Source organism: Medicago sativa, chromosome 3 (assembly GCF_051527215.1).
Source record: "Medicago sativa cultivar Bolivia chromosome 3, Bolivia_mono, whole genome shotgun sequence".
Classification (NCBI taxonomy): Eukaryota; Viridiplantae; Streptophyta; class Magnoliopsida; order Fabales; family Fabaceae; genus Medicago; species Medicago sativa.
In genome coordinates, this window is record NC_140751.1 from 83,820,870 (window position 1) to 83,845,413 (window position 24,544).

Genomic DNA, 24,544 nt, shown 5'->3' on the forward strand with positions numbered 1-24,544 from the left:
TAAATTACAAGCACTACAAAATGTGTTTTTAAATCAATTATTAAGTTTGGTTGAAGCTTTATATGATTATTTATCATATTCTTTAAATTTTTGAAATGTCAAATATATTTTAAAATATAGATTTAGTCCTCTAAAATATTCCTCTTTAAAACCCCTTTAAAGTCTAAAGAGACTCTTGGCCAAAGTAAAAAAGACTTTGGACCTAGAGATTCTGAGTTTGAGTCATGTTAGTGTCTTTGGTTAGAGATAAATATAAATACATTATACATTATTTAAGTAGTAAGGTATTCCTTACATAAGACTAGAGTATCATCCTCTCAGCCTAAATTTTTTTCATAAAAAAACATTATATATTATACCCTAAAATAAAATGAAGGGACAAATGTGTAACCAATGGAGATGATAGAGTTGTTTAGCAGAAACTCAATACATTGATTTGATGATAGATGAACAAACGTAAAAGTTTTCTTTAAGTACAAACAAAGTGGTTACTGTCTAATCTAATCTTCTTCTTCATCTGTTACAAAAGTGCCAGTTCCAGGATTCAAAGCAGCAATGAAGAAGAAAATAACATTGAACAACACTAGTGGTTCAATTTCAGTAATTGGGACCCCAGTCTCAATGTTGAGCTGAGCTAGAGCTCCCTTACCAGTAATAATTTCTCCAATCAAAGAGAAAACAAAACCCAATTGAGCCAATCTTCCAACAAACAATTCATTGGATTTGGTGAATCCAAATAAAGGACCTAACATGCACAAAAATAAATTTGAGTGATTAAATTGACCAACCTTAATAATTTTGAAAATCAAATACTTACACCTGCTAGTCACTATTATAAACAAAAATCAACATTTTAAATTCATTCAATTAATGATGTATATAGTCTGTATTTACTTGAAAAAAGAGTATAAATTGAGCATGAATTATTTATAAAAGTTTAGTACCTCCTTCCCTGAGACCAAGAGCTGATCTAAATCCTTTTCCTGGAGGAATAACTCCTCCAGTGTTAGGCTCATCATCAACAAATTTACCACGGTCACCTAGAGCTCCAATGGCTCCTAGCAAGGTGAAAATGATGAAAAATAGGAGAAGAGGCTCAGCTTCATAAATTGGAATTCCAGTTTCCAAATTCAATTGTGCTAGAATTCCTTTGCCAGTTAATGCTTCACCTAATATTGATGCCTGCAAATGAAACAATCCGTGACATAACTTATCTACCCTTTTTAATTTGCATGATATACTTTCTATGCTTTTCTTTAACTAACTTTTGGAATCACATCATGCATATCTCTCAAACTCCATTTTTAAAGAACATTTTGAAGTTTTGGTTATGTTTTTAATTGTTTTAAATCTTCCTAATCCTAATTAATTAATATTTGTCAATCAAATATGACTTAAGCATTGAGATGTGAGCATTGTTTTAAAAACATAACAATGCAAGTCTTCATGGTTTTTTATATTTATTTGAGAACATTTGACAGCATGGGCGGATCTAATATGTATGGACCAAATTTTTCCCAAAATTTTTTTACATGTAAAGAATGTCTATAAAAATTAAATGTTAAAGGAAGCTAGTGATTTATTTTGCTCCAATTAACAAGTGTTAGAGTTGCAAATGGACTTGGACTAATAAAATTAGCCTCAATAAAATTACTAAAATTGTTATTTTGAGTGAAATAGTACATAATTTTTAATATCATTGGACAAATTTTTTGACACTATTATTTTAACCACACCAAAACCTTAGTCAAGGATCCACCCCTTTTGACAGGTTCATTTTTTTTAACAAAAAACTTAATTAAGCACTAATATATTATTTATTTTTTAATGATAAGCACTAATATATTAATTGTTTATCGTATAAATGTTTATGTATAAATTATTTCTATAAAATAAAAAATTAAATTATTTTCATATACTATAAATTGTTTTCAAAAACTATCATGTAGAGTTTATATAGACTTAAGTAATAGTTTAGGAACATATATGTTATAATAAGATGTAGCTACAAGCTTTTCTTAATAATCTCGCAAATGTTTATACGTAGATAATCTTAAATAAGTCAATTTAAAAAGTTTCATTGATTGTGATTTAAAACATTGATTGTGAGTGAAAAAACACAAGCACAATTGCAATGAAAATAAGACAAGTTGGTATGGTAAAGTGAATATATCAGTGAGGTAAAGATTTACTCACTGCAAAACCGATCATAGCAACACGACCAACAAAGAGTTCATTCTGCTTAGTGAAACCAAATCCTCCAGAAGTTCCAAAGATACCGTCTTCAACCTTTGGCTTTGGCTTTTTTACAACCTGAAATATATATATATTTTATCAAACCAGATTCATAGTGCTCTCAAATGAAATGCATGAAGCTTTAAATTAGAGCAATGTTTTATTTGAAATTGAAATTAAAAAAAGTACTACCTTAGCAGGGGCTTTAGTCTTTGATTTGAATAGAGCCAAAGTAGTGAATGTGCGTGATGAAAAACACTTAGAATTTGAAGGAAGTGGGTTGAATGAAACATCAGAAAACCTAGGCCTTAATCTTTGACACTGTAATTGAAGCAAAGGGTCTTTCTTCAAATCAACGGAATAAGTACTAGAGACACTAGACATGAGCAACATAGTTTGAGCCATTGCTATACTATGTTAACTCTTTTGCTTGTGTTTGTGTTGTGTGGTATGAAATATGTTTGCTATAGTTTTACTAAAACATAGTAGAATGAAATATTATCTTTAATAATAAGGTGTGTGGATGTGGTGGTGTATGCAAGAAAGTATCAATGACAGGCAACTACAATGCCCACGTCTCGTCTATTGTACTATATTGGTTTTTTGTGATAAAATTTCCATTTGAGGTATTATGATTTATGATTTATGAATGAACATCATTTTTGGGGTCCTTGTCTTCTCTGCCTCAAATGAAGAGATAACTTAATGAAAAATTGTTTTGACTCAATTAATTAAATAGAAATACATTGATTGAATAATGAATTTAATCTTTGAAATTGTAGAATGCTTACAGATCAGTCTATGAAATTATCAATATTTAAAATAATCTTTAAATCAAAAAATTCTATCATATTAATTCTTTTGGATCTCGCCAATTTAGTATTTGTTATTGTCTAATAAACTGATATAATTTAGAATTTCTATATTTAAAGACCATTCTTAAAAATTTCATTAGTTTCATAGATTAATTATTTGATAACATCTTATATTTTAAGAAACTAAGTTGATTATTCACTCAAAATTTTCACACACACAAACACAAGATACTTAAAGGTGGATGATAAGTTACCGAAAAAAGGTGGATGAAAATATGAAACAAACTGTTAAAGAGTTATATTGAGTTGATAAAAGTGTTACTTAAGCTATAAGACTCTCATCTAATATATACACTATAGTCTTTAGAATGAGACTACTAATGAGTTTAAGTTTAACACAAACATTACAAACGGAATTCCAATTAACTACTGTCTAAGTTAAATTTCTCATTTTTTCCTCATGAAGTGAGTACGTATGCAATTGTTTGTACTTTGTGGTTTGTACCATGGAAAAGCGACGATGCTTGGGAGTTAGGACAAGGGATACGTGTCCTATATAAGACTTGGCTTTAATACGTGTCCAGAATTTTAAACTCGCAATTAGACAAAGTTAGATGGGCTCCCAGTTGATAGGAGGATTCGATAGGGAAATCTGGTGTTGACAAATCGTCATTTAACACGTCCTCCAAAGGTGGAAGATATTCCACGTAAAAAATACTAATTATTTTAGAATAAAAAGTTCAATAAAATGAGTCGTTGAATGTTGATTTACCCATGAATGATTTACTTGTAAGAAACAACTTACTTCCTACGTCCTTCGATACATTACCTGTTTAAAAATGTGCACTGTTATTCTAATATACTTTTCATATTTTTATATTAATATACAAAGATAAATAATGTTATATAAGATGTCGTTGGATTTATCTCGATGAATATTTTCAAAATACCAAATTGTTATATTTTTTCTAAGAGATTAATAAAGTTATTTAAGATCAAAATTATACGTTGACATGTAATGACAATGTCAACTATGTACTTTGATTTTACGAGATAATTTACTTAGTTTCATGCAAACATGAGTATAAAACTTTATTAGGGTGACTTGATATAGTTTTTGTTTGTAGTGTCGTCGTGCCAAAATTAGTGTTTAATTGATCACCCACTTGTGTGACATTGTGGTGGGAATGTCATGTGACGTTATCGTCCATTACTGATGTGACACGTTGGTTTTTTGTTTTTGTTTTCTTCTCTCTTTTTTACAAGACCTTTTTTATTTTATTTAAAAATGAGAAATCCACATGTTAGATTGTGTGTACTTTGATTTGATGAGAAATCTTTTTCTTTCAAAAAAAAAAGATTGTGGTTGTACAATATCATATGACATTTTCACCACAACGTCACACAAATGAAATCCGTGATCAACGGATCAATTGTTTGTTTCTCTTTTGGATTTGACACATCTTTCGCTCGATTGATATGTAGTTCAATTGCACGTGTGACAATTGTCTCCCTTTTATCAATCGATTAACATGCGCAATGAACTTTATTTCTAAGTTACATGTTTTTACATTATTCTAAAAAGCATCTAATATTAAAGGAGGGACTACTATTACATGAAAACCAAAGAAAACCAATAAAGGAGAGTGAAACGGATATGTAAAAACTTACTACCAACGTCTCCGTGAAATTACTTTGTTGATAGGAACATCTGCATTATATATGCGGTAATCGGGGTTTGAAATTTTAGTTTTCCGGATATTCATCTTAATTTATTATTGTATAGTCACTAAATCACATGGCAAAAAAAATATACATTTATCATGAACATGCTAATTTATTTGACAAAAAAATACGTTTATCATGAACATGCTAATTTATTATTGTATAATCACTAAACAACATGACAAAAAAATATACCTTTATCATGAACATTTTTTTTATCATGAATATGGTCAATCAATAAATGAAAAAATGATCACTTATTTATTTATTTATTTATTAGTGGCATATTTTTTTGAAAGGTTTTATTAGAGGCATATGTTGATAGGGAATTTATCAAAAAAAATAAAAACAAGAAGCTGAAAAAGAAAAAAGAAGCTGATGGTGAAATGTTATGTCGGCGGAAATTGCAAAGCAAAGGAGTTAGAGAGAGAGAGAGAGAGAGAGAGAGAGAGAGAATAAAGCATAAAAGTAAAAAAAATAGTTGGGGTGAGAGAGGCTCGAACTCTCGACCTCAGGATTACTCAGAAGCTATGAGACCTACGCGCTAGCCAACTGCGCCACCACCCCTTGATGATATTGTACTGAAGCTCATCATATATATACTAAAACATCTATAATAATATCAACAATTATACAAACACAATTCTTTACGAGGGTGGTGGAAGATTGCAAAAGTAGGATTGCAAAAATGATTAAAAAAGAACCGAGTATCATCTAAATGCGCAACTGTATAAACTAGTCTCTTGAGACGAGTGTGACCGCAATGGAAGGCGAGCGCAAAGCTCTCACTCGAAGGCAATATTATAATATTATTGTGGAAAATCCTCGTTTAACTATGTGGATGTTTCTGTAAAAAAAAAAAACTCTGGATATTATATATTTTCTTGACTACTTTGTCCAACTATAAGCCCACAAAGAGTTAAACTAATATTTGATATCATTCCTATGTTCTCACCACTATCTTCAAATTAGTAAAAGAATTTGATATCATTCATATGTTCTCACAACTATCTTCAAATTAGTAAAAGAAGATACAAAAGCTAAAACCAAACAAAAAGAAATTAGGATCATAACACTGTGCAATTTGTTGTACTAATTTTGCATCAAATATATTGTTTTTTTTTTTTTATAAGTGACTACTCTTTTTCATCGTGTTCGTGTTGAATTGTTGGGATTATACTGCAATTGTTGGGGTTGAGAGACTACCGTTTTTGATCAATATTTACGTTATATCCAGAATGTCTAAATACAAAACAAGAGAAAAGCTTAGTTTTGCATCAACAATTTGCGGAGATATATGATAGACTTGTCTAAGTGTTACATTATAAGGTATTATATCCAGAATGAATAAATACAAAACAAGAGAAAAGCTTTGTTTTGCATCAACAATTTGCAGAGATATATAATAGACTTGTCTAAGTGCTACATTATAAGGTAATATTACATCATTTTTACAATTTTTTCTATTCTCAGTGAAGCGCGAGTGGCAGACTCTGCTACTACTAGTACAAAAAGAACAATATGTGCATCTTATTGCGCTTTTTCTCTTCTATCATTCATGATGTTGACGATGATTAGCATTTTGAGACCTCCTCTCTCTCTTAAAAGCTTTTAAGAGATCCATGCCAAGACCAATGTTGAGAATATTCATCCCAGCCATGCCAAACAGAGCCAGTGGTAACTCCACACCCTTTCCAAATTTGTGAGCATCCTTGATGAGTTTCGCTGTGATGAGAACGTGAGACACACACCTTGCCACAAAGAAGGTGGTCCAATTCAGAAACCATTCTAACTTAACAATAACGCTCCTTGCATCGCGAATGCCGGCCATTCGTCTCACCTTTCTCACATGCAGAAAGATGGAATGCAGCTTTACCATCACAGAGAAGTCGTATTTAGTTGAAACTCGCAACAAAAACTACTAACGCATTACGCAGTAGTGATTAACAACAGAGACGCACAAACAAACAACATATACATACACACATTCAAAGGGAGAAGGGACCTCTTAGTTCTGATACTATAGTTTTTTTTTTAGCAAACATATTATTAGATAGAACAAAGAAGAAGGTTTTATGCTTACCTCGCAGATAAGAGTGAGAATAAGGTAGTTGATGGTGATGTTTCGATACAAAGCAAGAGTGAAGCAAATAAGGAGAACGAGATGATGCAGAAGGATAGAAGGGATCAAACCACTATATAAACGGTAATGAAGCATATCCCACTGATCATATGCAAAGTAACCGCAGGAAAAACACAATGCTTCAAATGCCCATGGCCAAGTACCTTCAACCAACTGCGAGTGATCAAACATTCCGCTGAATCCATTACTCAACCCCTGTTTGAACAAGATGAAAATCACTGCAAAAAAAGATAGATCACAGCAAGACTCCGATGAGAAGAGAGGATAATGAACGTCTAGCAGAGTCGTGCATAATCCAACAAAAATTAATTATTGCAAAGGAACAGACAGTTAGTGTTGACAAAAAAAGAAGAATTGTGTAGATTTGTTTTGAAATTTGGCGTCTTTCTCTCTTTTACATACATTAACCAAGTAAGACTATTAAAATTTATAATCCTTTATAAATAAAGGGATACACGCAGCCTTTTATATGATCCTCCTCAAATTGTTAGGGATGATGATATCGGAAACGGAATAAACTCTGCTTTGAGGCTCAGAAACCTCCTAAGAAAATATTAAGAGGAGGAAAGTGACTAATTTCGTCATTCAGTGCTTCTTTCATACGCTACCCGTCTGTATATAAGGTATAAATTGAGTGCACCAATAGTAAATTAGGCCCAATTACACATAACACAAATCATCCAATGCAAAACAAAACATGATGAGGCCTTGATGGATATATCTTTGACAAAAGTAAATTATTCAAACAGGGCCCCTGATTCTCTACTTACCCCAGTAATTGCTATAAAGGTTTTAAATCAAGTTCATGTCCCAATCCTGTGATATTGTGGAGAATAGTGGTCCAATGCAGTCTCAATCGTGACCGCATTGCAATCACACAGACATGAAAAAGAAAAACCATGATATTGCAATGTTGCAGACCTTTAAAAAAAAAAAAAAACTGTGATTGCAATGTGAATCGTTTACACTCTAACAAGCAAATTGACCATTTTGGTCATCAAGCGCAAAGCTGATGCTTACTACAATAACTTAAGAAGATTCAGGTTCAATATCAAACAAAGTCTAAAGTAAATCATACGCATAGGGCTTGTTTGGATTGACATATTTGAGTTTATACGAAGCAGATTATTTATATAGCTTATACGAAAATAATTTAACTTTATTTTACCATTTGTTATTATAGAAATAGGAAAATAGCTTATACGTAAGCGCTTATCATGATAAGTGCTTATGCTAAAACCTGCAAATTAATAATGAGAGAATTGAAGCGAAAGAGAGAGAACCTGAAGAGGAGGTGACGAGGGAGTGGATAAGTGATACGGCGGTGTTAACGAAGAGAGGATCAGAGAGTGATGATTTTGAAGAGGAGAAGAAACGGATAAGGGTGTTGGATGTTTGGTAAAAGAAGGAACCGGCGATGATATAGAGAAGTTGTGTTTGGTGTGTGAGAAGAATCTGGAAGGAAACAGAGGCAAGCCAGAGAATGAGAGTTGCCAAGAAGAATAGCTCAACCGCGTTCCGTTTTCCACCTTCCTCCATCTCCTTCAAATTTTAATGCTCCTTTCTCCCAACAACAAAAACATTTTACCTAACTAAACTAATGAAGTTGTCAAATGTGATCAATTTATTGAAATAACCAATTAATTTTGAATTTGTCAAAAGAAATGTTATTTGAGCAATGAATTTTTTGACTTTTTTGTGACAACTTTTCTCTTTCATCTTCACATTCTACTTCCACTTTCTATTGTTTTAATTTTTGTGTCACTACCTAAATTTCTTTGTATAATTTGGTTGTCCAACAAGTTGTCACAAGAAAGTGTTGTTCAAATAACATTGCTCTTTGTCAAATGCCATCAATTTTGTCCCTCCGTTAAGTTAAGGTGTTAATGGTCTTGACGTGGGCCGTTAACCACAAGTGCACGAATATTACTTAGCTAGAAGCAACCCAACTATAGGGCATTAATAAGTCATAAGTCATAGAAATAGATTCTTACATATTACATCGCCAAAAGACAACTGTCAACTATGGGCATTAATAGGTCATAAGTCATATAAGGAGGTTCTTAAATATTACATAGCCAAAAAGCAACCCAACTAGGGGCCATAATTTAAACAGGTCTAAATATTACATACCCAAAAGTACTTGTAGAATAAATAAGCCATAATTTAAACGGTTCTCAATCAAAACTTCTTTGGATATCTTGGTGTTGAGATAAACTTCTTGTATGACTTATGGCTTATTAATGTCTCATAGTTGGGTTGCTTTTTGGCTATGTAATATTTAAGAATCTCCTTCTATGACTTCGACCTATTAATACCCCATAGCCGAGTTGGTTTTGGCTAAGTAATATTCTTGCACTTGTAGTGCAATGACTTAATTATGAAACGAGGTTAAATAGCATGCACTCCAATTGTGTCTCTCTTTACTTTTTACTTTGTTCGAACTTGTATGCACCAATTGATATATGTTTTTATAATTCAAGGACGTATTTGATAGTTTTTCATATAATGTTGGGATCGATTTGATGTTTTCAAAATAATTCAAGGATTAATTTGCTGGTAATATTATGACGTAAAGGTTACATTCATTCATCTTCAACCTCTGTTGAATGAGGGTGTTACACACACCTAGAGCTTGAAGATGAAGCTCGACTTTGAGAACTTGTTTTGCTCATGTGCCCACCACCCATCATTTCGCGATTCATTAGAACAATTTTAATTGAAGGAATTTTGGGGATTTTGGATTTTGGATTCAATCAAAACAAATAAGGGTTTGAAGTTTTTACAATTGGGGAATAAATGGTTGTTAATTAATGAAAGAAATTTTTGGGATTTTGGACGGTAGATGATAGATTGAAAAATTAAGGTTTCAATTTTATAGATTTGGGAAAGAAAGAGACGTTGTATAACGACCATGAAGAAGGCAATGATTTTCTCGCATTTCAATCAAATTTGTCCTTTATTTTTTTTTCACTTTCGGTCATATTAGTCCTTGGTTGTGTGACATGACATGGCAAGCCACGTAAGTGGTTAATGGTCCACGTCGGCATCATTACGAAATTGATTGACATTTGACAAATTCAATGACTACTTAACTATATCAACAAATTGGAGGACAAATTTGATTGGTCCTTATAAATTCGGGGACGAAAACCATTTCCTAGTATCAACCTTAATCTCATTTCTAAGATGTCGGTTTACCCATAAAATCGACCGTCAATCATAATACAACTCCGCGTGCATCTTCATGTTACATTACATAAAAGACAAATGAAACATGATGATTCAATTTATTTTTTTTGAAAAGGCTAAAATGGAATATAATACCAAATCAAAATGTTCTTCCTAGCATAAGGTGTACCAAGGAAGAACAAAAGAGTCATAACAATATGTACATGCTAACACCGAAAAAACCACCAAAGCACGGAAAGAAAGAAAAACTACTAGTCAATGCCCAACAAAGTAAATGGACTAAGCCACCATCCATGAAAATTTAATGGAAGAGAGACAAATTTCGCCTTCAACCACACAAAGGAAAGTGCCTTAATCTTATCCACCAATTGTAAAATGTAGCATTATTTTGCATTGAATATCATGTTGTTTCTTTCTTTCCAAATTTCCCACACCGTAGCAAACCAAAGCACTGCGCATAATTGATCGTCGTGCCTTAGCACCACCAACAACATATGTAAATTGATTAAAATGATCCGCTACGAAACAAGGTGTAAGCATAGAAATTTCGAGCCACCTATAAATAAAGTTCCAAACTAATCCAAAACGGCGGACAATGCGGTAATAAATTAGATGAATTGTCCAATGAACCGCACCCGAAACACACATCCAATAAGCGTTATCAATAAATCCACGGCGAAATAAATTATCCTTTGTAGGTAACCTATCTCGAAACGGACGCCAAGCAAAAAGCACTACCTTCACTAGAATATCCTTATTCCAAAACGATGTCGATGTCACCGCAACCGTAACGTGAGGTTGTGCCGCCAAGAAATGATAAGCATTACGAATAGAAAAAACACGAGAAGTATCCAAATACCAAAGCCATGTATCCTTCTTGTCAACATGCAAATTTACATTTTGAAGTAAAAGTGTAAGCTCCCCTGCCAACTCCTCCTCCCACGCAAATAACCTCCCCTCCAACTCTACGCGTCACGCGCAACCCCCCCCCACCCAAGTGACACATCTCGGACACGGTCTCCCACTTTAAACAACGATAATTCAAATAATTTGCTAAACACCTTCTAAACGACACACCACCAACCCGGACATCCGGCCGGAAAGAAGTGCAATTTACGTTTCCAATCGAATGACTAACATTATCACCAAACAAACCTTCTCTACGCAAGGCAACTATATCACGCCACCAATTATAGTCCTCTCTCCCTCCATCCAACACATGCCCTCCCTCCACACCATACCGTGCCGACAACACCCTAAACCACAATCTCCCTATATACACCAATAACCTCCAACACCACTTCCCCAATAAAGCAACACTAAACTCTCTAATTCTCCTTACCCCCAAACCACAAACCTCCTTACTCCTACAAACGGTGTTCCAATCAACCCAAGATATTTTTTTGTGGTCCTCCCCCCAAAAAAAAAATTAAAATAGATTCAATAGAGGAGACGATACTGAAGGAGCCTTGAAAAAGATAGAGCATAAACGGGTAGAGATGACGGGACATACTTCAACAGAACCGGTTGACCACTTGCGAGTTCCACACAAACAGTCTAGGTTTAATGCGGTTAAGCACCGGTTCCCAAAAAGTCAAATGTCTCACATTACCTCCAATAGGCAAGCCAAGATACACAACGGGTAAAAAGCCAACATTATAATTCAACACCAAAGCGGCTTCGCTAACCAAGAACCGGGGACACCGACGCCTACCAACCGACTTTTAGAAAAGTTTACCTTGACGAGACAATGCTTCAAACAACACAAGAACAACCCGCATAACACGAATGTTAGCCCAAGATTTTTCTCCTAAAATTAAAGTATTATATGCAAATTAAAGATGAGACACCACCACCGATCACTACCACCGACCGTATAACCGGTAAAAAAATGATTAAGCGATAAAGATTCCATCAAAACACGAAACCCCTCTCGCAGCGAAGCAATAAGAAGGGAAATAGGGGTTTGCCTTGTCTCAACCCCCTCTCCAAGTAGAACTCCTCGGTAGGAGAACCATTAACCAAAACCGAAGTTGAAGCCGTACCAATGCATTCTTTAATCCATTTCCGCCAAAGAGTCGGGAACCCCATTTTCGGCATCACCGCATCTAAATAATTCCAATCTATAGAATCATAGGCTTTCTCGAAATCCACCTTAAAAAGTAACAATTCTTTCTTGTGTTTACGAGCTTCGTCGACAACCTCATTAGCCACCAAAATGCCATCAAGAATTTGACGACCTTTAATGAAAGCAGTAGAGAGTCCGAGATAACGTAACCAATCACCAATCGAAGCATATTATAGCAAGAACATTCGCCAAAATTTTATACAAACTTCCAACCAAAGAAATAGGGTGAAAGTCATTCAACCATTGATGACTATCAACCTTAGGGATAAGAGCAATGAAAGTACTATTTATCCCTTTGGTCAACCTTCCATTCCTATGAAATTCCACCAAAAAACACAACACGTCATCCTTTAGAATGTCCCAATTTTTTTTTATGAAACCAAAAGTAACACCATCCGCACCTGGACATTTAAAATTATCAAACTCCCACACTTTCGCCTTCATTTCTTCCACGGAGAACGGCTTAACCAAACCAGCCCCCTCTCTAACAGAAAGAGATAAAAAATGCATGTCTTCCAGCCCGGGCGATCAACATGACTGGATTCAAATAATTAAAATGAGAATTCTTATTTATCAATGATAAAAAAATTTGAGTATCACTGCCCATAAAAATGAAACTAAAGCAAATGTATATCATTTTAAAATAATTAAATCTAAAAAAGTGATTTGACTTCCAATGTTGAACTAAAATATATTGATAGACAAACGGTCACCAATTTAAAATGTGAGAATTCGTCGAGTGTTGAAACTTAGGGTCCGTTTGGATGGCTTATTTTCGAGCATATGAAAATTAGTTTATAAAAATAAATAAGATTGTATGTTAATCAAAAGTTCTCAATAACAAAAATTGTATCTTTTATAAGCTATTTTTTCATAAACTACTTTGGCAAGCTAATGAATAACACGTAGAAGCTAATTAATTTGCATAAATTGTTTTACATAAACTCGAAAATAAGTCAATCCAATCGGGGCTTTAATTGAGATGATTGCACGATGAACCAAGTTTTTATACTTTGTCACCCTGAATGTACATGCCTAAACTATTTGGTTGTATATATATATATATATATATATATATATATATATATATATATATATATATATATATATATATATATATATATATATATATATTTACTAGCTATTTAGATTTCGACTCATCAATTGGTCAAAAAAAATGATGTACTTCAATAAAACTCGGATACGTAAAAAAAAAAAAAGGTCAAAAAAAAGATTAAAAATATATCATGAATATATTTCGACTCATGAATATATTTCGAATGATGTACTTCAATAAGTTTTTGAGACAAGTTAAACTGGTATAAATGCAAAATCTGACCTTAAAATAAGACTCGGATACGAAAATAAATAAGACTGAAAATGTAAGTTTAAAAATATATCAAAAAATCTAAAACAAGATACAACCTAAAACATTATTTTGATTCCTAAAATAACATGTATCTATATATTGAATTATTTAGTTTTTAGTCAGATATATTTTATGTTTTCATGCATATAGATACACACACATTGATGTGCACACGTAAACACATATATTAATGAAATCAACAAAAATAAATGTATTCAAAAGAATTTAAAATGATACATTTATTGACGTAAAATCCCTAAATGATGACGTACATATCATCTTAAGTTAATTTTAACATGTTTTTCAGTTATTTTATTAGACATTCGAGTCATAATAGAGGAGTTTTAGAGAAGTTACATTGTTCATGATTTAACGGACATTTTGTAATGTTTTCAATCAAGACATGTAATTTCATTTCTTCTATGAACCAGATAATTTCATAGGTGTTTTAGTCTTTTATTAATAAAAAATGTAAATAAGCAAACAAGACACGTCATGAAGTTTTGTATGACATGAAATGAAGATTATCAATGTTCGGGGAAAGCTTTGAAGACATTACGAGTTGTAGAAATTCTATCCCAAATTTCAAGAAAAGTTGGAGGAAGAAAGCACTCGAAGAATGAAGAAAAAGGTAAAATTTGCACTTGGGGCGAGAGGCCACGCGTCTCATACGCGCCATGCGCATGGGTAGAGAGCATTTTCGCTCAGCGTCAGATGTTATGCGCCTCACACATGCCCCTATGTGCAACGCACATACTGTTACAAGAAAATACAACTCTAATTTGCTTGGCGGGTTTGGAGAAAAAGACCGGAATTTAAATCCAAACTCATCGAAGATGTGCTAAAGAGGAACAATACAAAACAAAAAACAAGAGCCACAACTACAATGTGGTATGCCCTATATATATAGGGACGGTGAAGACCACCAATAATGAAAATCAAAAGAAAAATCAAAACATCATTTGATCCATATTGTCGACTTTACTTAGTGTAATAAAACTTGATTGTTGTTGTAATTTCAATTATTTTCTCATAATGGGGGCATAATTAAAGTTATTTTTTTGATGGAGGTAATTTTTTTCCTTCAAAACATACACAAAAATGCAAGTGACCAGTGCAAACACATGGTATGTACCTTACTTGTTTTATCAATAAAAGAAATATTCCAAATCATTTTTCTATGGAATCATATTAACCAGTCCAACTCATATTTTTGACGCAATCTAATCGAAATCCTGAAATCCTTGAAATCATTAGCTATCACATATGTTATTTTTTGAGTTGATTCTAAATTATTACTTGATAGCTTCAATTTTTACGAAGCAGTGGTTCAGAGTATATCATCCGACTTTGTAAAAGCAATTTAGATACCTTTTGTGTTGGACAAATTTAGTAGATTATTGGAAAAAACTTTTCCATTAAATTTACTTTTTTTTTTAAAGGTAAAAGAAAGCAATAAAAGATAGGAGAGGGCTTCAACCCAGATTACACATGAGAAAACAAGACATGACTATCCATAAGAAGTAAAAGAACTTCAATCATCTAGCTAAATCTTTGCTTTTAAACCAAAGAAAGTAAGAAACTAAACTGACAAACAACATATTGAATTTACTAAATAGAAGAAGAAAAAAAAAGGATTTTCTGTACTCTAGCGAGTAAGAGTTTTTATTTTATTTTTATAGGGGTAGCTAGTAAGAGTTTAGTCAATATATACTCAATGCTATATCTTTAATTTTATTTGATCCAAAAAATAATGCTATATCTCAAATTTTATATTGCACGTTAACTTCTTTTTTATTTTGATAAAATGTTTTGTTTTTTTAAACAAGCCAAAATTGAATATATAACATTACCAAAGGTGTTTCATCTCGCGCAAGGCGTGCAAAGACAAACATCCAAAACAATTACAATGTCAAGTCGTCAGTTGCCATAAAATAGAACACCGCAACAAAGTAACATGAAGTAATAACAACATTACACCATAACACCCATACAAGACAAAAGATGTTGCCACCAATCAAGAAAGCTAAAAAGAAATGTATGCATATTTGATTTTAGCCAAATGTAGGATTGCCTTTTGAACTTGTCCGCAATGCTATGTGAATCCAATGCTTTATGATTAAAAATCCGGTTGTTCCGCTCCTTCTAGATAACCCAGACACAAGCTAGCCAAATAATCCAAAGGAACGTGTGAGAAGATCGTGGTAGCCCCGCAAGATGCCAAACCTGAAGAACGTGTGGTTGATAAAATGTTTTGTATTGTTAATATCTATACTATATATAAAGAAAACAACATCTTTCGGCTCTTTTGGGCTGACTTTTTCTATCGAAAAATGCCCTTAATTTTCAATACAAATAACACATATAACAAATAGAAAAGAATAAGTTTAAATATTAAAAACATGTAACAAACACGATATATATATATATATATATATATATATATATATATATATATATATGGGTTTGCTAGGATACACCCACTAGATTTTATTAAGGTGTGTTTTAGCAAAAATATAACTAAAAAGTTGTTAAATACACCTTAAGGTGAATGTTGCTAAAACACACCTTCTAAAAAATAAGGGGGTGTATGTTAGCAACTCCTATAGGCATTTGCTAGGATACACCCACTTATTTTTTAGAAGGTGTGTTTTAGCAAGTTATAACTAAAAAGTAGTTAAATACACTTTAAGGTGTAGCTTGCTAAAACACTCCCACATAAAAACTAGTGGGTGTGTTCTAGCAAATCCCATATATATACATACATACATATACATATATATATATATATATATATATATATATATATATATATATATACATACATACACACATATATACATATATATAGAGGACATATACTATGAGAATAACTATTTTATATGAGAACGATGAGAATGATTAATAATCATTTGATTAAAAATAAATGGTTGTGATTAAAAAGCTTCATTTTGAAACACATGTACATGTCCCTATTCTATCAATTTTCATAAACTTATTCTTTCATCTTCTCCAATCCACCATCTCTTCATCTTCATGATTCGATAGCAATACCATCCAATTAGAAAGAACAGTTCTTCATAAAAGAAAAAAAAACACGACATATTTCATTTTCCATCATCAATATAAAGAGTTTCTACATCCATCAAGATTTGCTTACAATGAAAAAACAAGGGTTGTTGATTGATTTACTTGAAAATCCTAATTAATTATTTCCATCAAAAGCTTCTGTTCACAACATAGATTCCATTTTTTTTATTAAATTACTAATTCAATTGAGATCCGCAAAATAGTAAGAATCCCCAATTCATGAAATAGGATTTAACCTAATGAAATTGAGACAATTGAAAACATGAAATCAATTTCAATCCAATACACAAATAGACGTGAAGGTGATGGCTGATGAGTTTATGAGAATTATCCAAAGAAGGAAGAAGCCGTGAATGGGGTTAATGAAAATTGATAGAATAAGAGAAGGCATATATGTGACTTTTTAATCTCAACCATTTTTTTGATCTAATGGTGGATAATCATTCTCAGCATTCTCATATAAAATAGTCATTCTCATATTATATGTCCTCCATATATATATATATATATATATATATATATATATATATATATATATATATATATATATATATATATATATGTCTGGTTTTTTTCCTTTATCATTTAAAAAGTGTAACAAACTAAATAAATACATTTATACTTTTTCATTATCTCAATTATACCCTTAAACGATTTTTCTATAATAAAGGTTGTTGTTGTGTCATTAAAAAAAGATTTTTTTTTTTAAAAAAAACTATATGAAATTAATTCATTAAATCATGAAAAATAAGAATTTAGATTATATTTTTTTTATATTGTTGGTGTCATGAAAATAGATAATCATGGTTGGTTGGGTTTGTTATAACTTGAAAACAACAAACATTTATATTTTTAATTTTAATCAAAATCAAAATTTCATAAAAAAACACCGTTCAAGATTTTCAAACGTTAACATAATAAAAAGAGCGGAAAGACGTACACGTGAGTGCCATCTTTTCGCTAGTTATTTACTCCCTCCGGTCATTATTATAAGCAAAAATTGACTTTTTAGATTCATTTAATAAATAATGTATGTGGTCTATATATAAACCACATACATTATTTATTGAATGAACCTTTAAAAAGTGAATTTTTGCTTATAATAATGACGGATGGAGTATAATGAAATGAAATAATAATCCTGTAGTCAAAATGTCGGTCAAAATGTAACCAAAAAAATAAATGTCGGTCAAAAACCTCGTCAAAAATAAATGTCTGTCAAAAAAAAATCTTTTGGTCAAAATGAATACATACACATTCTTGTATTGTCGACATTTAATTTGTTGGTAATAAAATTAAACAAGAATTATTCTATAAGTACAATGAATAACGAAAAGAACTGTATGAACGTTGGATATGTTGTAGTGTCGATTTGAACTCGTAATTTTTCAATTCTCCATATTTTATGTCTGTCAAAAAATTTTTTTACATATTTTATGTGAGTTTCGCCTTTATAATCTTCAAAAATAAAAGAACTAATGGTGAAATATAAGTATTTCAAATGATAATGTGGGTTTATTGATAGATTTAACGTAAAGGCCAGTCTCTCCCAATGACAAATTATGATTTTAATTACTGTTTGGAAAAGAGACATACATATGGATACGGTCAAAAAAATAATCTGCCAACTTATTCTAATTTTTTTATTTTTATCAATTTATTAATAAAGAAAAAATTACAAGAAAGTCCTAGAGTTCAACTTGAATATCAATAAAGACTTTTTTTCTCAAACAAAATAAAAACTTCTTTTAAGACAAAAAATAGAGTGTAAAACATCACATGAAATGTAAGACATATCAACTATGTTATTACAACAAAAGTATCTCCTATCAAAACAAACTTAAATAACTTGATTTTAATCCAATAACAATGTCTAATCAAAAGATATCACTTATTAAAATTAAACAAACTTAAATAACTTGATTCTAATCAGCCACTAGTTGAAGTAGGCATGGGGTGACGACACGTTGGGCACATGTGACTAGTTTCTAGCCATTGGACAATGCATTCTTGGTGATAAAGATGATCACAAGGCATTTTTGTAACCTCCATGCCATGGTTGAACTCAACTTGACAGATAACACACATTTTCATGGTGTCACCATCTTCTACCTTCACCTTCTCAAGGGATTCAATAGCATCCTTTGTTGCAGGAACAAATTGGGTCTCTCCCATTGAGTTGACCAACACAGCCATGTTGGTGACAAAATCATTATGATTCTCAAATAACATTCGAACAGAAATATCCAAAACCAAAGGGAGCACACGGATTCGGGGAGTTTCATAATGAGGATTGGGATAAGAGTTTCGTACATTATCAATATATGTCATTACTTGTGGCATGCATGTGTACATCGCCTCGTGTGGGATGATAGCATTAGAAAAATAAGTTAGCATGTATAATAGACTATTTTGATGAAATTCATGATAAGGTACAAACATGGTTTGCGCATACAAAACCCAATCAAATGGTAATATTAAAGAAGGATATTGTGGGGGATTGACACATAGTTCATGTCTAACACGAACCTTAATACAAATATAATCCCCAATGTGCCCTTGTTCTAAGGCGTGATAAAATCTTACCTCGTCTTCATCCAAAAGGGCACAATATGTTTCCCAAGTATAATTGTAGACTATGGAAGACATGATCAAATGGATTGATTTGTGATTGGTTAGATGATAGTGATCTATCCTAAGGGTTTGAAAACACAGTATATGATCCACTGCTTTAACTCTATATTTATATCCAAAATTATTTTATCTATAGTCAAATATCAATAATTACACTGATAAATAAATTAATAATTAATATTTATTATTCTAAAAATAATAATAATATATATTGTTCCAAAATAAATAAAAAGATATATGATAAGTTTTTTGAAGGAAAAAAGTTTGAATAAGTTTGAAGGAGATATATAGTAAGTTTTGAAATTTAATAAATATTGCATACTAAATTTAATGCAATTCTTCCTTTTGTTCCTTTTTGGTCAATTTTTTTTGTTCCTTTTGACAAATATAATACTAAAATAATTATAAAACTTATCTATACTATATATAAAGAAAACAACATTTTTCAGTTTTTTTGGGCTAGCTTTTTCTCTTTCAAAAAATGCTCTCAACTTTCAATACAAATAACACATGTAACAAATGGATACCTACCTATAATACTAAAGCACCAACAAATGGATAAATATAAATTTAAATGTTAAAAAAATGTTAAAAACACGATATGAATATATATATGTACGATTTTTCTTTATCGTTTAAAAAATATAACAAAATTAGATGAATATATTTATAGTTACTTTTTCATTATCCCAATTATACCCTTAAACAACTTTTTCTATAATAAAGATTATTGTTGGTGTCATTAAAAAAAATAGATTATGTTTTTTGTTATATAGTTGGTGTCATTGAAATAGATAATCATAGTTAGTTTGGTTTTTTTTTTAAACAAGTTAGTTTGGTTTGTTATTACTTGAAAGCAACAAACATTTATATTTGTAGTTTTAATCAAAATCAAAATTTCATATAAAAAACACCGTTCATATTTTTCAAACGTTAGCGCGATAAAAAAGCGGAAAGACGGACACGTGAGTGTCCGTCTTTTCTCTAGTTTGAATAAGAAATATAATGTTATTGAAATTATTCATTTTAATGTAATATTAATTAACTTTTTTACATATATCATGTCATCTGAAAAATATTTACAAATTTCATTTATGTGTAGTTTAAATATATATAAATTAATTAATGGTAATTGTACCCAAAAAAAAATTATGGTAGTAAAAGCGAAGATGTAAACTTCAAATCTTAAATTTTTAGTCTTAAACTTTATGGTCTTAAGGAAAGATATTAGACCCTAGTAATCTAGAATTTATCTGAGAGAATAAGTAAATTTTGACTAAAAATCAAACTCGCTATTCCAAATTAATTCAACCTTAATTTAAGCTAATTATCTATTTGAGTCAAACAAACTAGTTTTAAAATTTCAAAGTGAAAATACAGAAATATCAACCTTAAAATAATAATAATAATAATAATAATAATAATAATAATAATAATAATAATAATAATAATAATAATAATAATAATAAGTCAAAAGTCAAAGAGAGAATTATCATATTTAATGATATTGAATAGAATTATTTTTAAAATACCTTAATATATTTGGTCAAGTAAAAATTTTTAAAATATATTTCCTACGTCTCACAACAGGTGTCCTCTTTCTTAATTTTTTTCTCTCAAATTATATGTCCCTTTTATAATAACAATGCACAATTCATTACTTTTATTCACGAACATATCTTACTTATTGCATTTCAATCATCTATAACTACTCCACTAACTATAATTAATAAATGTGTTTTAGTAAATGATACATATTTTACCATTAAAATCAACACTATTAATAATTTCCTTAATAACTGCGTCTAAAACTCAAATGACGGAGGGAGTAATTTATTCTATACACCATCATTGCTAAAGATGGTGTATGCCCATATTCTATGATAACATCATTAAGGCTATGTTTGGTTCCAAGGAAAGAAAGAGGAGTGGAATGGAAAGAGAGTGGAATGATATTCTTTCCACATTTGGCACACCTTCATAAAGCTAAGGAAAGAAAGTTTTTGCGGGTCCCACGTCGAATTGTTTACGCACTAAACGGAGTCGAAAGTGGAAAGAAAGTCACTATTCCTGTTGCATTTATCAAAATATCCTCTGGTCTTGTGTATTTTTACAACACATATTTCAATTTTTTTCTTCTTTTGAACCATACTCTCATAAAATATTTTATTATTTTCAATATTTATACACATTTCTTAGCATGCTCAAATTAGAACTAATGATAGTCATTTTTTTTGTGACCAATTTTAATAGTGTTTATATCAAAATTATTTAAATGTATTTTTATTGAAAATCATTTAAATAACACAATAACATAAGGTTATTTATGTCATTTAATAAATTTATTTCTTTCTTTCCTCCCTTACTTTCACTATAACCAAACAACCAACAAATCATCTCACTTTCTACTCACTTTCTTCTTAGTTTCTTTCCTTTAACCTTCTTTCCTCTAACTTTCTTTCCTTCTACTATCCAAACATACCCTAAATGAGTTTCAATTACTCCATTCGTCCATGTATATAAGTTCCCTTTGTCTTTTTTACATTTTTTATGAAAAGTTGTAAGCGCAATTAATGTGTCTATTTTGTGTGTTAATATTATCAAATTGTCATTTGTTTGTATGTATGTGTATTAAATTTTACTTTTCATATTTTAAGACAAGTTAGTAGTAGAGTTTTCAAAAAAAGACAAGTTAATAGTATTAATTAGGAGTATGTTTAAGAAAATAATAATAAATGCATTAGTAATTTGAAAATGGGATTATATTTAGGAACAAATTTTTAATCAAATAGATGCTTATATACGGGGAGAGAGGGAGAGTGCATGACTTTTCACTCTCCTTCAATAATAAGGCAACACGTCAACGCATGCATGTGTCATTTTTTTTTTGACAATGCACATAAATTAAACTCTCAAAATAATGAGAACAAATGTATGTATAAAATAGAATCTTTAACTCATTAAAACTTTTGTTAATTTAAATCTATATTGGAGCGTTTGGTTCAAGTTATATTCATAGATTCACTGTAAATAAAATGATAGAAATATATATGTATATGTTTGTTAATGTTTACTAAATTTTATTCCCGGGCATAAGAGTACACAATTACCATCAACCTTAGGTTGAAAACCCATCTTTTAAGCTACACAATTACATCTTCTTTGGCCGTTACGAGTCACCCTAAACAAAGTTTCGATTCATAACTTCTTATTTACAACAAATGTCCTTTGGATGGAAAAGGATAAAGTGTTTGCTCTCCAAGTTGACAGACGACGACCAATCTTATTTAGAAGGTGTTCATAATAAGTATTACCCTTAGGTTTATGAAGAAGCGGCTCCTAAGTTCAATGGAAGATGAAATTCAAAGACCCTACTCAAATGACGAACTAGCTCCGTAGGAAAATTATTTGGAACAAACAAATTTGATTTCTCTAAAGAAACCGATAGTCGAGAAGATTACCTAAAAAATATTAAGTGTTAGTCGATATGACGATAACAATGTGAATCTAGAAGGAAGGTGAATAGATTCTCTATTTAAATATTGATGTAGAAACGTGGTTTGATAAAAAAAATCCCATATTCGATTAACTATTGAAAATTTTACAATTGCTTATAAGGATAACTAATTAAACAATGATAAATGTACTAATTCAATTTTGAACAAGAGATTCACAATGAAATTATCATTACTCTAAAACTTAATACACAAGTTAATTACAATCCCTGATTCAATCTTAAATCAAACCTAAACTTATACAAATAATATGCTAACAAAAGTAACAACAAGATTTAATCTATGATGAATTTATTGACAAGCTTAATTGAAATTTTGGTCCCTTTATTTTTACCATTTTGCGAAACTATCACCATATTTTAAAATTCAACGGTTTTGGTCCCTCCAAAATAAGGTTTTCAAGAAAATTTTCTTACAATTTCATCGACGTTGAGCTTTTCCCATCTTCATATCATAAACCATTATATTTAAAACATATCACATCCCCTTTTTTGAGTTAGAATTCTTTCAAAAAGTATGGTAGGATATAATCTAAGAGAATGATGTATACACAAAAACTACTGAAGAGACATCACTCAAAACAAATTAATCTAACCGAACAAGTAGACTTTCATTAAGGCACTATAAAATTGAATCAAATTGTGCACTGAAATCTAAAGCAAACAACAAGAGGCCATCCACAAAAACGAAGATAAATAGTGGGTCTAAATTACTAAGTTTAATAGGTTTCACTTATGCTTCAATCAAGGGCGGGTTCTATGGTGGGAGAGATAAATAGGTCTTATATTGTGGATGAGAAGGAAAAAAAAACAGCAAGTGCATCATACACTCACCTACACCTGATCAACTCTCTCTCTCTCTCTCTCTCTCTCTCTCTCTCTCTCTCTCTCTCTCTCTCTCTCTCTCTCTCTCTCTCTCTCTCTCTCTCTCTCTCTCTCTCTCTCTCTCTCTCCCTCCACATAATCAACCGACTACAACTTGGTATCAACACCATGAATCCAGAATTTCTCGTTAAAAAAAACCTAGAAAGTAGAAATTGTAAACTTGACCCTAGAAAGAAGAGTCCAACATGAACTCATAAAACAGAATAAACAAAAAACCAAAATGGATTTTCAAAATAATATTTAAAAAAAAACCGATTCACTCAGTTAGAAACCAAATTGGTGAAGTTAAAATAAACAAAATATCACGTAAAAGTCAATTTAATGCAATGAAAAAAATTTAAAATATTTATATCTGGTTTTGTGACCGGTTCATAATAAAATATGGTCATGGTTATGAATCCAAATCCACATAAGTGGTTTATAAATGAATATGGTTTGATTGGTCAAAATATCCGACCACGCACACCCTATAAGCAAATGTCACTTTACCAAATTCCAATTATGTAGATGTCATACCTACAATTCCGAACAACAATAAAGTTGTATTCATTAGTTTTGTACTAGTACATGTTATCCATAACCAACACAATTGAAAACATGTTCAATGGCTTGAATGAATTTGGATGCGCTTAACAAATATCTCTCAATACATTTGAGTCATCTCTTCTATTCCAACTCACGAATCTCGCATCCTCTATTAAATTCAACAAATTTTGCATCTCTATTCTAGGACCTCTCACCTCTTTTTCCACCATACTCCTCTTCTTATATACTTGGTTGATTTGAATCACATTCTATGGATATTGTTTTTGCA

At 31.1% G+C, this 24,544-nt stretch overlaps 3 protein-coding genes and 1 non-coding gene across 4 annotated transcripts; all 4 read right to left on the reverse strand.

The window, feature by feature from the left end:
• Nucleotides 1-408: 408 nt before the first annotated feature.
• NPQ4 (Chlorophyll A-B binding family protein) lies at nt 409-2,712 on the reverse strand. Its single transcript, XM_085754885.1, has 4 exons — nt 2,428-2,712; nt 2,197-2,313; nt 945-1,182; nt 409-745 (listed from the first exon to the last, which is right to left on the reverse strand). Exons 1-4 carry the CDS (start codon nt 2,638-2,640, stop codon nt 501-503), a joined length of 813 nt encoding a protein of 270 aa, XP_085611011.1. The 5' UTR covers nt 2,641-2,712; the 3' UTR covers nt 409-500.
• Nucleotides 2,713-5,257: 2,545 nt separating this feature from the next.
• Nucleotides 5,258-5,342, reverse strand: TRNAM-CAU (transfer RNA methionine (anticodon CAU)). Its single transcript is given in 2 exon segments — nt 5,258-5,293; nt 5,305-5,342. It is a non-coding gene; the product is annotated as a tRNA-Met (tRNA).
• Nucleotides 5,343-6,045: 703 nt separating this feature from the next.
• On the reverse strand, nt 6,046-8,517 carry LOC146941098 (TRAM, LAG1 and CLN8 (TLC) lipid-sensing domain containing protein). The gene is made up of 3 exons (XM_085754887.1): nt 8,202-8,517; nt 6,859-7,136; nt 6,046-6,645 (listed from the first exon to the last, which is right to left on the reverse strand). The coding sequence occupies exons 1-3, from the start codon at nt 8,455-8,457 to the stop codon at nt 6,328-6,330; spliced, it is 852 nt and encodes a 283-aa protein (XP_085611013.1). The 5' UTR covers nt 8,458-8,517; the 3' UTR covers nt 6,046-6,327.
• Nucleotides 8,518-18,550: 10,033 nt separating this feature from the next.
• On the reverse strand, nt 18,551-19,361 carry LOC146941099 (uncharacterized). Its single transcript, XM_085754888.1, has one exon. The coding sequence runs from the start codon at nt 19,344-19,346 to the stop codon at nt 18,627-18,629; it is 720 nt and encodes a 239-aa protein (XP_085611014.1). The 5' UTR covers nt 19,347-19,361; the 3' UTR covers nt 18,551-18,626.
• Nucleotides 19,362-24,544: the final 5,183 nt, after the last annotated feature.

What these genes read in the sequence shown, in the direction of transcription:
- LOC146941098 (XM_085754887.1), bottom strand. Translation starts at nt 8,457, where the DNA reads ATGGAGGAAGGTGGAAAACGGAACGCGGTTGAGCTATTCTTCTTGGCA. An exon ending in CCTCGTCACCTCCTCTTCAG is followed by an intron (nt 7,137 to 8,201) that starts GTTCTCTCTCTT and finishes CTTTTTTTGCAG; the next exon opens with TGATTTTCATCTTGTTCAAA. An exon ending in TTCTCACTCTTATCTGCGAG is followed by an intron (nt 6,646 to 6,858) that starts GTAAGCATAAAA and finishes GTGATGGTAAAG; the next exon opens with CTGCATTCCATCTTTCTGCA.
- LOC146941099 (XM_085754888.1), bottom strand. Translation starts at nt 19,346, where the DNA reads ATGTCTTCCATAGTCTACAATTATACTTGGGAAACATATTGTGCCCTT.
- NPQ4 (XM_085754885.1), bottom strand. Translation starts at nt 2,640, where the DNA reads ATGGCTCAAACTATGTTGCTCATGTCTAGTGTCTCTAGTACTTATTCC. An exon ending in TTGCTATGATCGGTTTTGCA is followed by an intron (nt 1,183 to 2,196) that starts GTGAGTAAATCT and finishes TTTCATTTGCAG; the next exon opens with GCATCAATATTAGGTGAAGC. An exon ending in TCTTGGTCTCAGGGAAGGAG is followed by an intron (nt 746 to 944) that starts GTACTAAACTTT and finishes TGTGCATGTTAG; the next exon opens with GTCCTTTATTTGGATTCACC.